This window comes from Plectrocnemia conspersa, unplaced genomic scaffold, assembly GCF_051122295.1.
Source record: "Plectrocnemia conspersa isolate PC_06_02 unplaced genomic scaffold, ASM5112229v1 ptg000005l, whole genome shotgun sequence".
In the NCBI taxonomy this organism is placed as follows: Eukaryota; Metazoa; Arthropoda; class Insecta; order Trichoptera; family Polycentropodidae; genus Plectrocnemia; species Plectrocnemia conspersa.
The window spans coordinates 28,629,661-28,646,689 of NW_028277169.1; the positions used below are offsets into that span (position 1 = coordinate 28,629,661).

Consider the following 17,029-nt stretch of genomic DNA (forward strand, 5'->3'; position numbering starts at 1 on the left):
GGGTTAACAGCGACGAAAGCACTATGGCGACGACTAAAGACGCTACAGTGAGAGCTAACGTTAGCCGCCAAGAAGCTTACGCAAAATGCGTTTCGATTTATATATTTTTTAAAAACAATAGAATACATAACTTATTCAATTTCATTTATTGAAAATTGTATAGAATGTATAGAATGCTTAGATCAATTTAATGAATTCCTGTAAAATAATTAAAAAATATGTAATGACCTATATCGGATCTGTGAATTATTTATCTCTCTCAACTTATGACGAATTTATTAGGCAATGAAGAAAAAATAATTTCAGAGCTTTAGGAAACTTTATATTATTCATTAGTTATTGATTTTTCGCCAAATGTAAGCCACAAAGACCAATTACCGTTTATTTTAAGATATGTTAGCATTCAAGGGGATATAAAAAAAAAACAGTTTTTGGGATTATAAATGTTGGCAGTTAGTGCTGAATATTTATTTTAAAATAATTATTAATTAATAATATTAATATGTTAATATGGCCGAGAAATATAATTATATTGCGCGAACGAACAGCAGCGAGTGAGCGTTGATCAGAAAATTAAGCACCCAATGAATAACTTTCTGTAACAAATTCAGCTAGAAAATGTAATTTATAATTGTATATAAATAAATAAAATGTATGAATGAAGTGATAAATTTTTATTTTTTAAATTAAATTTGACCTCTGAAAGTACCATTTTGTTGGATAAAATATTGTAATGAATTAATAAAATGAGTCATTCATTATGCCTGCAATATTCAATTTACGCAAAATCTTTGTCGGCTTTTGCAAAATGCCATAAGACATAATGATACTTCAGAATACGAACACCACATCTGTGACTATCCTAGAATTTGTCGCCATCGATTCTAAATAAGAATTCGTTATGGTGTGACATTTATATAAACCGATCTAGGAAAATACATAAGGATATTCGAAACGATTTTTTTAAACAAAATCAAGTACCACTAATTCTTTTTTAAATATTTAATTTATATGAAAAAAATATAATAACGATATTTGTTAGAAGAATATACTATCAAAAATATAATTAATCTCTTTTGGTGCCCTAAAATATTCTAAGATGTCAGTAAGAGTCTGTTGAAGTCTCCGATAAGCATGTGGTGTTATAACTTGACTACGTGACCACGATGCAGCGCTCGTCATGACCAGTGGCGTAGCTATGGTGGGGCGGAGGGGGCGGACCGCCCCGGGCGGCACTTGTTTGGGGGCGGCATGTTCGCGATGGAATCGTCTAGTTTGGTTCTTAACCCTCAATAAACTAAAATTTATGTAAATCTACGAATAGCAAGAGCTTAACAATAATCAATTTATTATTCTAAGAAATGCTGATTTTATGACCCTGCAAATGTATGGGGGGGGGGGGGGCAGCAATTTTAAGGATTGCCCCGGGCGGCATATACCCTAGCTACGCCACTGGTCATGACGCCTACGCGCATATTGAAATTGAACGGAGTTACTCGTTCTATTTTAGTTTGCGAAAACCATATAATTATCTCTCTCACTCTCGTCACTTAACACGCGAGAGAGTGAAAGGGGAAGTATCTCACCGCTCGCGCTCGAAAGAGCAGCTCCGACTTCGGTCCTTTTGCCGAGAATGTCTGGAAGCGCTCGAAGCTGGCCAAGTCGACTGAATTACTCCTACTTTACCTCCCTTAGCCTCGGACAACTTCCGAGAGATTTTAGAGCGGGCAGAACCGAGCTCGACCGAAGTAACCCACTATATTCTCTGTCCTTGGCCAACCTTGGCGAACTTCCAGAGAGTGTAGTGCAGGCATTACAGGCGATTCAAGCAAATTTATTGCAGACATTCGAAATGTTTTTGCAAGTATAAAAGAAGAGCTAATAATTTAGGTGATAATATAAATTATAAATAAATATAGGTTTGGAACCGGTTTCTGAATATTTGTATATACATAGAGAAGTAAATTCGCAACTGGAAATATGGAGTCTTATATTAAATCTGTTTTAATTTCCCTAAAATATTATTTTGAGAAAATATCAGCATATTAATGTAGTTTTGAAATTTACGAAAGTTGTTTTGCTAAAATCTAAAAACATAATATGTAAGTAAAAATATACTTTTTAAATTATAATTTTGTCATGCTAATTTCCGAGTAGGTATATCGAGTTGGCGGTCGGCCATAACCGTACGAGTTTGACATGTGTCAAAGTGTGTCGGAGCGCGATCGGCGCTCTTCTGCAGCGACGCACGTCATGATCGGTCAAGTGGACGGAGGCGCACCTTCGCTCGCGAGCACATAACCCGCCGAACCGCCCGCCGCCGCCATGGTCTTCAGGGAGTTCCTTTTCTTTTTCGCCCTGGCTCTGACCACCTACGATGCCCTTCAGAACTCGTGAGTACTTTACTAGCGCCCTCGACTCGAATTCGCACAGTTATAATCGCGCTATGATGCATTTCAGCCCGCCGAAGATATCTGACGTGCCGAGGCCGGTGCCGTTCTTCGATAAGGGATCTTTGGTATCGGACTGGTACAAGGGAGACTTGTCGAAGGCGCTGCCCGTCATCTTCTCGTATGACGTGTCTTTCGTGATGTACTACGCGCCGTGGGACGCCGAATCTCAGCATGTAAAACGTGACTTCGATAAAGCAGCGCAAATTATGTTGAAACACGTAAGCGTACTTTTAAGGTTTCACTCGGGCTACAATTAGATTATTACCCGTCATATATTGCTGATTCATAGATTGTTTTATCTCTGGTACACTTAACAAATTAATCCCATATACGTAAATGCATATTTATTTTTTAATCAAATTTTCGATATCAGCTTTCAATATGTTTTAAATGGCCACTAAGCAACACGTGTGATTAAAACTAAATTGATTCTATGAAGTAAAGTGACAAAAAAATCCGCAATTCCCCGTGATCGCGAAGTTTGATTGAAAGAGTCATGATTTAGGTGTAACTTGAGAATGATTCGAGATATGAGCAAGTTTTGTTTTTTAAATTGACTCAACATATGTGCAACGTCTTGACATACGAACAAAAAAACATTGCGAAACTTAAAAAAACCCATTAAAATGGATTTATGTCATTTCAATTTATTTCAATAGGTAAAATTGATCTGACATACGAGTAATTTGAGTTATTAAACTCGTAATTTAGGGCACCACTGTATATAAAATCCAATTCTTATATTTAAATATTGTTATAACTTCTTCAGATATGTCACTATATTTTCTTCAATTATTTGTTCAATATCAACTCCCTAAACCCCATAAAACAATTGACGTCAGCAGACGTCCATAGCACAAGTGGAACATCTTATGTTGTAGTCTGCTGACTTCGGTAGCATCGAAAGTGTTAATAACATAAAAATTAATGTTTTATCAACTTGACCTATTATTACACCAAATTAAGATAAGTAATGTAACATTATGCTTATCATGTAAAAAAACTGTAAACATAACTGATATGTATTATTTTCAAGTTTGTATCGTAAAACTGATCTGATGAACGATTTCATGATTTTATTATAAGAATCGCTTCATTTTTTGTTAGAAAATTTATTAAAAAATGTTGATGTACAAAAATTATAATTCATGGAACGTAACTTTATAGAAAGGGCATAAAACTGGTTCGTGTCTTTTATATTTATCTGGATTTTTTACATCAGTCCAACTTCATACATAGTTTTATTCGATATTTTGAAAATCTGAGATTATCACAGAATGTGTATCAGAAGGATTAAATAATTTTAACCCAATACTGAAGCTATCCAATTTACACTTAGAGCCATCAATATTGTTTACGAGCTTTGAAATCAATAATAATAATATATTTCTGTTATTTTAGGTACATTTTGCAGCAATAAATTGCTGGCAACCTGGCAGCGAATGTAGAATGCATCATATCCACATTTCCGTATGGCCTATAATCATAGTTCACACAAACTTATGGAAAACTTTGATCTACAATGGTAATATTCATTTTAGATTTTAATTTTATATTAAATTATTTATACTTAATTGTATTATTAAACAGGCCCGAAGGATTACACGAGCATGGTGAAATTCTTACATCAAGTCATAAAACCAATGACTCGTCTGAACAGCAATGATAGTTTATATGAACTTCTATCCGTTTGCGACGTTAGTTTATATTAATATTTATTATAATCACTTCTTTATATTTATTATATATTTACACATATTATAGGCTGTCGTTGTTGGTTTTATACCAATGGAGAATGACACAGTAGCATATAACATATTCTATAACGTGGCACTAAAGAAGTTGGAGATCGATCCGTTCAGAGATATATGTTTCGGTATTGTGACTTCGGAGAAATTGGCATTGGATATGGGAGTCACTAGATTGCCTCATATCAGATTGATGCTTTGGAATGACACATTGGTAATTTAATGTTTTATTTATTTAATAATATAATAGTATTTAAATTTATTTATACACTTACAGGAGTATCCCATTAAGATGATATTCAACGAGGAGAACATTTCAAATTGGCTTATGTCTACTTACATACATCCGGGTTGGGTTTTGCCATCATGGCATAAGTCTACAAAAATGCAGGGATTATTCAATTATGGACCTGTGCTCGTAATGTTTACACCGAGGAATTTGTTCCATGATCGCACGCCAAGCTATGATTTGGTATTTAATTGTTAGGCATAAATATATATTTATATACTTTTAATGCATTTTGTATTAAATCTTACAGTTGAAAGAAACAGCTTTAGAATACAACAATTGCAAACAGGATCCAATAATAAGAATGATCACGAAAATGAGAAAGCTTCAGAGGCGCAAGTACGCCGATTACGAACGCAACAAGAGTGCCGTGTGTAAAGATTTCAGTCAGACGTCGGATAATATAGTAATGAAACTGACTCCGCGTAAATTCCAAAAACCTGACAACACCAAAAACATGTGGTTCAACAAGACGTCATGTAAAAAAGACATCTTAAATAGAAGACTGGACTACTTTTCGATTAGCGACGATAGCTACCTTCAATTCGGAACATACGCTAGCGGAGAAAACTCTTTGAAAGTCGACGGTTACTGCGTCAAGAACAACAAGGAGGCGTGCCTTCAAGACTTTCATAAATCGACTAGCTTGTTAAATAATTTTAATATCTTAGATAGTGTCTCAGATAAAGAAGAACTGATTGAACCTAACTATATGTAAATATTAATATTTTTATGTTTTATCTTATAATGATTTTTTTTATATATTAATTGTTTATTTAGAATCGAGACTTCAATGCTAGACGTATTCGCCGATCCAAAATCGGCCGTGAATCTCATGAAGAATTACATCAAAGATATTTGTGCCAATGTGGAATTGGCTCGCAACGTTGAACCCCAAGCTATACCGATCATAAGCGATAGTGACTATAATATAGAAGGATTAAAATGCCAAACAAATCATTCACTTTCGTTTATAGCGATCGATAGTATCTTGAATCCCCAATTTGCTGAATCTTTGGGTATCGACATAACGAAAAAGACTGATAAAACGGCCGTCGTTATATTAGACAACAAAGTAAGTCTACATTAATTAAACGGTAAAAGATTAAATTATTACTTATATTGAAATTACAGCACGAGTCGCAGTATCTGCTTGATAAACCGCTGGGAGAGCATTCGATCAGAGAGTTCATATATAACTTTACGATGGATTACTTGCCTCGTAATCTGCGGACACCCGTAGAAAATTCTGATTATATGCACTTTTACGGTTCAGATAAAACGTTTAAAAATAATCAATCGACTAAAAACAACGCCAGCGGAGAGATTGGTCATATTTCGCGCTGGTGCAAATTCTTGGGAAAAAATAGGAAATATATATGCATAAAGGAGTTGAACACTAGTACTTTTAATGATTTTGTTACGCAAAAAAATAAGGTTCGACAAATTTATATTATTAAATTTTAATGTGATTGTGATGTTTACGTGTGCAATTTATCTTTCAGGCTTTACTCGTAGTGTTTTGCAGTAAAGGATCTGGAAGTTGCGGAGGATTGCTCACTCTTTCATTACTGAGAGTGGTTCGATCACTATGGGAGATCAAGGGTTATTTTGAGATTGCTCAAATCGACGCTTCTGTGAACGATTTACCGTGGGAATATACAGTATCAAAATATCCAACTTTGATGTTTTTCCCATCGGAAAAGTGAGTTCAAGTGATTTAAATGAGAATGTTTAACATATGCTGATTGCAATAATTGCTGATTATAGGAAAGAGGACAGCCGTTCGTATCCTGATGACAAGGCTGTTACTGTTGAAGGAATCTTGGCGTTTATATTGACTGGTTTAGACACGCCGACGAGACTGCATGCACAAGTTTTATTGTGCAATAATACATTGGTAAGATTATGACAAATAAAAAAAATAATCTTGTAATTTACTGAATGATGTACACAAGTATTATAGCCATTTTAAAGTACATGGATACCTCTACAAAAAAATATTTTGGCTGATTGGACACCGTCTACTGTGTCTTTTTTCTACTACGGTCTCTTTAAGAGTTCCAGAGAATACAGTGAATGTTCAAGACACTCAAAATCTCAGGCAGTATTCTGTACCCAAAAGTCGTTTTAATTTGATTGATTTTTTAGCGATAGACGATACATAACCTATAGTGGCCGTCTGTCGAAAGAATATTTCATTACTATAAATTCGGCAGTTAAAAATTCTAGTTTTATTTTATATGCCGATGAATTAAAATCTGTTGCGTGTTTTTCTCTCTACAGAGTGATTTAGATTCTCTATGAAAATGGGCTTCTGTTAACTATCCGCTTTTTAATAGCATCAAATATATCATTCACCATCAAAATATTTATACAATCTCGGTGAGAATGTTTTGATAAGAATCTTCCACTAAACATCTCAGAATTACTTTTGAGAGCAAGTGAGGTTCTCTCTAGATGCTACATAACGAAGAGCATCTTCCAAGATTCGCCTGGTCAACGCATATTCAGCATCATTTGTTGTACAAAATTTTATTACGCAAAAAATATACAACATTGAGTTTAGTTTCAACCTTTGACAGTAGATGATAAATACAATATTAAATTCATAGAATATGCAGAACTTGCTGATATTGTTTTAAAAATTATACAATAGTAACATACTTTAATTTACGATGATTATTTATATTTTTGGATTTTTTTGTGTCTGATTATATTTAATATTACTTGATGGGTTTTCTTCAACTTTTTATGTTTCTATTTTAGATTATAGTTGCTTATTAAATTATTTTGTTTCAAATTAATAAATAAATATATGTATTTTTAACCCACCAGTAGCTCGAAACTATTGGCAAATTTTCATTTAAATTATTATTATATTTTGATTATTCGCCAATAGAAAAAAATATTTTTATTTTAAACTTTAAAATAACAATAAAATTGGCACAATAACTCAAATTAATTTACATTTGTATATATGTATGGACATACATGTATAGAATTAGTAATTTAATTTTTTTAGTTCCTTTCGTTATATCCGAAAGCGTGTCTTCATAACAGCTTTAAAGACAACTTTTCTTCATCTGTAGCGATCCTGATGATAAAATATAATATCTAATAAATAATTTTTCGGAATATGAGAATTTAAGAGCTCAACTTTAAAATTTAATGTGTATAAATTCGTTAAATTTGTCAGTTTTTGTACAAAACTGGTGTCAGAATAACTTATTAGGTTTAATTATAAATATTTAAATTTAGTTTTTTCACAACGTTTCACTTGCAGTCTGTCACAAGTCACATTTATAAACAAAAAACTATTATATGTAGCCTCGCTACTGCAGCAACGTAGCCTCTTTGAGATCACATTATTTAACCTGGTCTACGCCGCAAGCACCATATAGCGCCGAAAGTAGCTGTGTCCCACACGCCGCAGTGCGCCATATGGCGCCGAATTCCCTTTCAAATAATTACTTAACTATGGAAATATTTCAAGCTTTTATTTTAGGATGTTTGAGACATCTCTTGTTCTTCCGATTAATTTTTAAAATTAAAAAACAAACCACCAGTTCGAAAATAAAGGTAAGCTACTTGTGTGTCATACAAAATTGCACCCCATGGGGATAACAGCATGAAAAAAATCGCACTTGTGCGGGACAATTTGGTCCAGTTATTTGAGCTCGAAACTTTGTATTCTTTGTATTGATGTTTTCATTGTGCCAGCATGCGAAAAAAATGAGAAAAAAATCCCAAACTTCTGAGACAGATGTAGATATATCTTATAGATATTTTTGTAAATTTACTGATTTAATATATACCTACCTACTTTTACTTAGTGTTCCGTCATTAAGATTCTCAGTTCATAATAGTTCGCAAAAATCAAATATTTATAAAATAAGTTTAAAAATAAATTTTTTATTTAAAAATTAATTGTGTGGGGAATTAGTTTTTCGTGTACTGGCAACCCATATGCTCTGTTTTTGACTCCTGATTCCCACTGTATTTCTGTGAGAAATGTCTGGATAGCGGTCTATAGCAAGCATGGCGAACCTAGGGCACGCGTGCCCGAGGTGGCACGTTTGAGAATTTGGATTGCACGCGAACAATTTCCAAGTTCAAAAATATTTTTAAATTTTTAAATTTAAAAAATTAAAATCTTGATTAAATAATCCTTGAATTATTCATTTATTTAATTTTATTAATTATCAAATGTTTTCTAATATAAACGACAATCGTTTTAAAAAAAGAATTAATTATTTATTTATCTTGGTAATTTTTATACTCCTTGGGCACGCCACACAATCGAGGAATAATATTCGAGGATTTTTGGCACGCGAACCCAAAAAGGTTCGCCATGACTGGTCTATAGCATGTTTTACATTTTAAATATATTTTTGTTTAAACACATTTAAAATCTATGGAATGGAGAACATATGTACCTAGGTAAAAAATATACGGCGTTTAAAAGGCTAAATACTTAAAACACATCTAACATGTCTAACACTTGCCACTAGCATTTTATAATACAATGTATTTGTTTCCATTTTTTTTTATGTACATAAATTACAATTTATTATTTTTTGATCATTATGACGCGTTAATTTAAATAAATATATATTTTTTTATTTTCAGGATGATTTGAGTATGAAGAAGTGCCTTTCAAGTATCCGAAGGTCTGTTGTCGGTTTAATCGGTAAAATGTTACGGCACTGGCGGCAGAGTCAAAATTTTATTGTGAAAAATTTGCTGTTGAGGCGTTTGCAATGCTTGAGGACGGTAGCAATAAACTTAGGTGCCTTAAACACGACGAAAGTGCCCTTGGCCGACCCGGTGTACAAGTCGTTCAATGATAGCATCCTGGCGCTGATGAAGATATGGCGGGTGGCTCTGATTCCGCCATCGTTCAACTACAACAACTTATGATATAAGTTCAAACATGCCAAATGATATTTCGAATCGCGCACTTGTGGCGTTTACGGTACGTTGAAATATATTTTTTTTGTTTGTTCGAACAACGTGGGCTGTGATGAAATAAATATATTTTTACTATGCCAAAGTAGTAGATAGTTGAACGACGGTCGCGACGTACGCCGCCAAATCTCATTACGGTCGTAACGATTGACAGGATTAGGCTTTTTTGCTCAAGCAAATAAAATATGATAGTCACTATGTTTAAAAAGTCAAGTTTTGTAGTAATTGTAACGTCTTTCAATAGTGAATGTTGCTATTATTTTAATATATATATATATATATATATATATATATATACATATATATGGAATAAAAATATGATAATAATTTATTCTTATGATAATTATATATAAAAAAATATGTAATTGTCGATAGATTAAAAATCTATAAAATGACAGTGTTCATATCAATGGTTATTGAAAATTAAGCTTTTAATAAAGAAAAGAATAATTATAAATCGTGACAACTGTTCTAAGGTGATAAGTTGTAGGATAGATTGGAATTATGGAAATGGTTTCTCATGTAAATATTTTCAAAAGACTCAACATTTAACTCGATAATATTTTTACTACATTACAAAAGATAAGAATATAATATATTCTTTTCAACTGGTACTACTTATTTTAATACAATGAAGTCAAAAACTATTGATTTGCAAATTAGAGCAAATCATCAACAATATGCCTCTTTAACTATGGATTTTTTAGAAACCTAATTCCAGTTGTGTTCACATTCCTCACAATCTACGTCAATATTATAAAAAAATATTTTATTGAGTGGAGTTATAAAAAAATATTAACCAGTCACCTTAGTTTTAGTTGAACTCTTCTAATTTCAGATCGATTGATTCTAAACTTAATAATAATATTAGAGATAATGAGAATATTCTGATATCTTTGGCTGCCGTGGGATAAAAAGTAGGCTAAAATTGGCAATGATGATGAAAAATATGTCATTGCTTGGTATCCAAAGGGTTAAAATGTTAATTTTATTAGTCTAATAACTTTAAATTGGAATTATTTTATTTTATAAACTTGCTTAAAATTATACAAAGTGCAATATTTAAATTACTGTCTCAAATTAAATAACTGTTACTAACTTAGTTATAAATATTTACAATAAAAAATATACTATTATATATGTACTGTAAAAACTTGTCACTAAACCTTTTATGTACTATATCATGTTGATGTATAACGGCGTAACATATCAAAAAATGTTTTGTCTTAAAATAAATTATATATTTATGAAATATATGTATGTACATAAACTTGATCATATTTATTCGTAAAATGTTATTGCCTATTTTTTATTAATTAATAACGGATGAGTTGGGACTAACTGGGTTTTGTCGTGTTATTACTTTTATTGTTCCTGAATGAGTTTCCTTTATATGTACATAATACTATATAATAGTTATTGAATAAGTTTTTAGACTATATATATAAAAAAAATACCGTATTTTGTTTACATTCCAATAAATGTAAGCGATGTGAATAATTTCACACTCATTCTTTGCATTATGAATAGTCTTTTGGTTACATATTATAAATAATCTTATATTTGTCTTTCGGAGATAAATTTTGTTTACTATAATGAATAATAAAATAATGTGTCACATCACATAACATTCATCTTAAGATGGCCTTTTTTATGTATCTTCTTTAAGCAATAACAACAAATTACCCGACCATCTATCTTTTTTGTACAGTTGTTATGTTTAAAAGTGTAAATAAAATTAATAAAAAAAATATTTTTATATAAAAAAAAAAACTTAAATCGTATTTATATAATTTTATTTCTTTCATGCTAATAAATATTATAATATATCTCTCATGTTTAATTTATTTATCTGTCCTTTAATCTATTTAATTATATGTAATCGTGTGTATTTTCGATTATAGTACTTTCTTAACCAATATTCATAAAGATATTAATCTATTGGCCTATTTTACTTAAATAGTATTTATTTGGAATTCGTTTGAATTGAGTTTTCAGACTGATTCAATAGATTGATTATAATAAAGATAACGCTTATCACATGTTCAAAATATTCGAAAACACGAGCTTAAGATTATCTGATAAGTTTTTAAAGAATTTCATCTTAAAAAATGCACGATTTCCTCATTCAATTCACTAAACTGACATATCACGGAGTGGTTAATCTGCATTTGTTAACATGATAAATTGTTGAAAAATATCTATAATAATAATCACAAAATATATGTTTATTTTGCTGAATTGCAGAGTTTAAAAATGTAAACCTTAATATTTTTATTATTAATCTTATCATATAATATTCATAGGATTTTAATGCTTTTGTTAATAAATTAACCCAAAGAGACAAAAACAGATTTTAATGCACTATTGACTAAAAAATGAATTGAAAATATACGTAATTTCGGACGTAGGTCAACCAGATAAGACATAAAGAGGCAAGCAGCTGCTTTCTCGGTTGGAGCTTGGCGTAGCCTCGCCAGCTACGAGTTTGGATGAACTCTCGTGATATGACAGTACTAGTATTAACGGGGTAACCACAATCAGCACCTACAAGTAACTTGTGAGACACCATACTGAAATCAGTCTGCAAGTTATTAACACATATTTATATAATTATACACTATTATATTACAGTTTAAAATCGATAGATTACAATACGCACGACTTAGCTCAATTTTATTATAATTATTCCTTGAAATATTTTACCATGAAAACATAATCTATGATGATTGATCGAAATTATAATTGTACAAGTTTTTTATGTTGGCAGCACTGCAAATCAGACATGTCAATAATCACGCGTGTTCAAAGTGTCAAATGTTAGTTTGCAACAATACATTAAGAACTGGATCGCTTAACTACAGCTCAAAGTGTTAAAATTGTTCTAGATAAATAACAATAATGTACGATCTGTATATTAAAATTTAAGGAAAGTTTATGGTAAATTTCATCGTCCTACTGAGTGAATATTTCGCAATGTAGGAAAAACAATTTAAGAGATAGGGTAAGGCATGTGCATAATCGTGGCGCCCCTTTAGCCGAGAATATTGCTTCTGTAAGTGAAAGTGTGGCCGAAGACCCCCCCGAAGCGTCTCAAAGTGTGACCGACCCCATTTGGCGCATTTTTCATCTGGACTTGCACCTACACCCGTATAAAACTCCGATAACACAAAAGCATGGACAGCGAATAATTTACACAGATTGGGTATTAACGCAACAGAAAGTTGATGCTGATTTTTCAAAGAAAATATTTTTCTATGATCAGCCACATTTTCACCTCTCTGGGTATGTTGATAAGCAAAATTTCCGCATATGGGGGCGAAAAAAATCTTCACGTGATTCACGAAAGACCTTATATGCCCAAAGAATGACTTTTGTGCACATTGTGGTCAGACGGCGGCATTGGATCTTAATTTTTTGAAAACGATGAAGGTCGGTCTGTAACAGTTAAAGGTGAGCGCTAAAGGCGCACGATAACCGATTATTTTTGGCACGAAATTGAAGGTATTGATGTGAAAAACATGTGGTTTTAACAAGATGGCGCAACTACCCATACGTCGGGTGCAAGGTTGGATGTTTTGGTCGTATTATTTCACGTTTTGGTGACGTCAACTGACCACCAAGATCGTGCGATTTAACGCTGTTTAATTTGTTGTGTGGGTTACGCTAAGAATCGTGCCTACGCCGACAAACCCATAACGTTGGAGCACATACGAACCAACATCCGTTATAGCTGAGATTTCTCCCGGAATGTACGAAAAAGTCATCGAAAGGAGAGGTAACCATTCAATTGATATTATTTTTTATATTTAATGAAAATATTCTATAATGATCTAAGTATGATCGAAGTATCTCCAGATATTTTGTTATGTAGATATTATTTATGTACAATTAGACATATAGCGAACAAAGTTTTAGTTTAACTGATTATGAGTTCTAGTGAACTCAACAATCAAACAATAAAGAGCATTAATTCAGAACACTTTTAAATGTGTCAATGTGATTGTCTTGGGACAAAGGTATATTATTTAAGATAGAAGGTCTCATAAATTCTTCCTTTAGAGCCCAGATTAAAGTATTCTCCGAATAAAGATTACAGCCTGATAAGACGATATTTGTTGTTTATATTTTTTCAATATGCAAAACTGCTTAATAAAGTTGGATGTACATGAGAATTAAGACAATGACATATATTGTATTCCTAGCTGATTAACAACACTAATGACCTACTTAATGTAAGTTATTTTATAATATTTTTTTAAGAAGACAATGTTTTATCCCTTTTGAAACCTTTATAATAAATACTAAAAGGCAGTTGTTGACGTCATTCGGAAAGTTGTTCGCTTGAGGAAGAATACGCTCGGATAGTCCCCGCGTGAATGACTAATGCGAAAGGATTATAAAAAACGATAATCGAACAGATTATGTATGTATATTTATAGTATATATAATATTAAAAAATGGAAGTTCCCCGCCTGGAGTGAATATGCTAATTTTTACCTCAAGACGTATTGAGAGCATCTCATGATGAACACCTCTGATTACAGTTTGGAAATACACAGAAAGGTATATGGTATCTACATTAAAACCAGTATCGATAAAGTCAGGTGTTTTTAAATATTATTTGTTATTATTATGTTTTCGGATCAATCGATCTTCCTGGGTTATTTTTACTCAGCTAGTAATATGGCAAATTTATGAAGTCATTATGCATTAAATATTATCGCATCATAAGGGCATTAGTAAAATAAAAACCGCAACATAACCATGAATAGCAATAAAAATAACAATTGAAAATCTATTTTGATGATCAATACAATGATTACAAGTAAAGCTAGTGACTATGAATACGTAATAACAGGGGTTAAAAATCAGAAAGCATTTTTTTATTTTTTTTTATATAGTCATATTAATATTGTTACCTTACAAGAGTAGTAAACACAAGATTAAGTTTATGCCTAAAATATATGCTTACGAATTGAATTTTTAAAAACTCTTCCCTTTAATAAATTACACGTATATACATGTAATTATGAAGTGGCAGAAAAGGATTACGACATTTCCGTAAGGGGACGAGGTAATAATACATCAGCAAATACCTCGAAAATTAAGTAGGAAAATACCGCTATGGAATTTTTTGGGTGCATAAGCTCACAATTATATTTATTATACATCATTTAAAAATAATTTTATGAAATAAAAAAACAATGATTCATATTACAATCTCTTGAATATTTTTTTATAATTGCTGTTTTTTTCATTTTTTGTTCACTAATTAGATATAAGATTGATTTATTTATAATGAATCTTATTTAACTGAAACATATCATAAAAATAAGGTTATGTCATGCATACCCTACATAAAAAAACATAGTTGGTATTTCAAATTAAAAAAAGAAAAAAGGTCGAACTAGTGTAGTCTGTGGGGCATAGACTGATAATCCGGAGGCTGCGGGTTCGGGTCCCTGCAGCAGCAATTTCTATGTATAAAAATGCGCTATTGCTAAAACCCAGCTGTAACGTGACAGCTATTATAGTATATTACAATATACATCATCATTTATAATTAATTATGTAGATGTCACCGATTCCCAGACTTTAAGTCTGCTAATTAATAATTATAAGTATTCATTATGTCTGATTGACTTATCTAGTTGCTACTGATTTTCCCCGTTTGGATCTTACGCCTGGCAGTTTACAACAGAAGATTAAAAAATACATTACTAGTGTTTTAAGAATAAGTAGAATTTTTCTTTTAAAATAAACAAAATATATAATAACGGTAAAAAACAAGTCAATTCGAAATGTATAATATCTAGAAACTACGAATATGTTGACATATTTTTGCTTTGAATTCTTAAAATTTATCTCTAATTTTCAGTTTTACAAAACTACCCCGAATTTTGTCGCATGGACTTACTAAAACTCTATTAAACTAATTGCTTTTTTATTTGTGAATATTTAAGACGAATTTTTTTTTCGTCAGCAATTCAGCATGATACAAATGCGCGTGCGAATTGAACATTTGAGCGATTATAAGCACTGGTAGAATACATTGTAAATACAAATTATCGGCGTATATCTTCCAGTGCATTCCATATTTTAATATGGAATGCACTGACAGGTACATGTAACTGAGATTATGCATTTCATATAAATTATGCCATTGCCAAGTCTTCTGATTTTTAAATAATCGTCGTTACGTAAGTGATCTAACTAGATAGTTATTAGACAGTAACAAATAGTCTGTTTCCGCCCTGAATCATCACATTGGTCAAATTGTTGAAAGCGGTTAGGTTGAAATATTTAAAAGGGTATATATATAAGCTTGAATTTACATTCATCAGGAATTTAAAATTCAATATGACACTTCTACTACTTTGCTTCTGACTTGGAATAAACGAGAGTTCAGTCAAACTTGTACCAAGCGGATATAGTATTTAGCTGAAATGGTCGTTAGAAGACCGAGAAAACAGACGTTTTCCCCTTTACGTCAGAATTGGCCAAATTAATAAGTCACAGGAATCCAATAGTTCAAACAGACTTTCTAGACGACTTAAAGACTACGAATACGAATAATTTCACTAATTGTACATAAAATTGAAAAATTTAATTGAAAAATTTAAATTGAAAAAAAAGTTAATAATACAATTTCTAAAATAAAAAATTCAATTCCGTTCCAAATCATCGTGATTTATCAATGAACCAAGGAAGAAAATGTGGCGTTAATCTCCTCCCATTTCCCAGATCGTATTTATGGCAGAATGTTGCCATATAACTTTACTTACTTTCGGTACTTCCACTTGGACTACTCATACATGAGACTTCAGCCCGGACTATATTATAAGCGGAGTTTATTATAAGAATCGTGAAAAAACAAATAGTCATCCCTACTTAGATTGTCAATTCTGATCCAGTGAAACAGTCATCTCGACGAGACTTCCAAAAGTTAAACTCTACATTCAAGACGACCTGAAAGCAGTTTTCTTTAAAAATTATGTGGTGTTGAGTTAGTTCAATGTTAATCCGCGTTCCGCGAGTTGTTGATCCTCGGCCCTACGTTGTCATGCCGCCCCCGTTGGCCCTAAGCCCACCTCCGTCAGCCTAGTCCTTACAAATTACCAATTTTTCATATGAATTTAGATTTTTCGCGAATAATACAAAAATCGACAAACTAAATGAAATGAATTCATATCCACTCTTATAAATTATTAGAAAATCGTTGACAGTTATAAAAAAATATTTTTTGGATAATGTACTCTTGTTAAAATATTTGTCAAGTGTTTATCATGCGCATAATTTTGAATATGAATAGTTTATGCGCCTTGCGAGTGTCGTCTATTTATTCTTCATTTTTCATCTATTTATTCAGATTAGAATGAATATGCTGTTTTTAATCCATTAAGGTCAATCATTTCTAAGTATAATTCAATGAAGATACACATGCTTCGAATTGATAATATGCTGTTATATTCATCGTATGTATGTACTTGTTTGTTAAACGATGCGTTTTGCGATTTGCAAACCCTGCATTTCCTCCGCGTAAATACGGATTTCGCTCGACAGGT

The 17,029-nt window shown here is 31.9% G+C and overlaps 1 protein-coding gene across 1 annotated transcript; it reads left to right on the plus strand.

Annotated features, from left to right (window-relative positions):
* The first annotated feature begins 2,159 nt into the window (after nucleotides 1-2,159).
* LOC148235371 (thioredoxin domain-containing protein 11) lies at nucleotides 2,160-9,645 on the plus strand. Its single transcript, XM_088185814.1, has 12 exons — nucleotides 2,160-2,393; nucleotides 2,461-2,671; nucleotides 3,855-3,978; nucleotides 4,044-4,150; nucleotides 4,218-4,415; nucleotides 4,479-4,673; nucleotides 4,741-5,204; nucleotides 5,271-5,565; nucleotides 5,625-5,927; nucleotides 5,996-6,195; nucleotides 6,261-6,390; nucleotides 9,123-9,645. The coding sequence occupies exons 1-12, from the start codon at nucleotides 2,326-2,328 to the stop codon at nucleotides 9,411-9,413; spliced, it is 2,586 nt and encodes an 861-aa protein (XP_088041940.1). The 5' UTR covers nucleotides 2,160-2,325; the 3' UTR covers nucleotides 9,414-9,645.
* Nucleotides 9,646-17,029: the final 7,384 nt, after the last annotated feature.

Excerpts from the sequence above, each read along its gene's own strand:
- LOC148235371 (XM_088185814.1), top strand. The coding sequence starts at position 2,326 with ATGGTCTTCAGGGAGTTCCTTTTCTTTTTCGCCCTGGCTCTGACCACC. Across the intron at positions 2,672-3,854 it reads CGCAAATTATGTTGAAACAC|GTACATTTTGCAGCAATAAA; the intron begins GTAAGCGTACTT and ends CTGTTATTTTAG. Across the intron at positions 6,391-9,122 it reads TATTGTGCAATAATACATTG|GATGATTTGAGTATGAAGAA; the intron begins GTAAGATTATGA and ends TTTTATTTTCAG.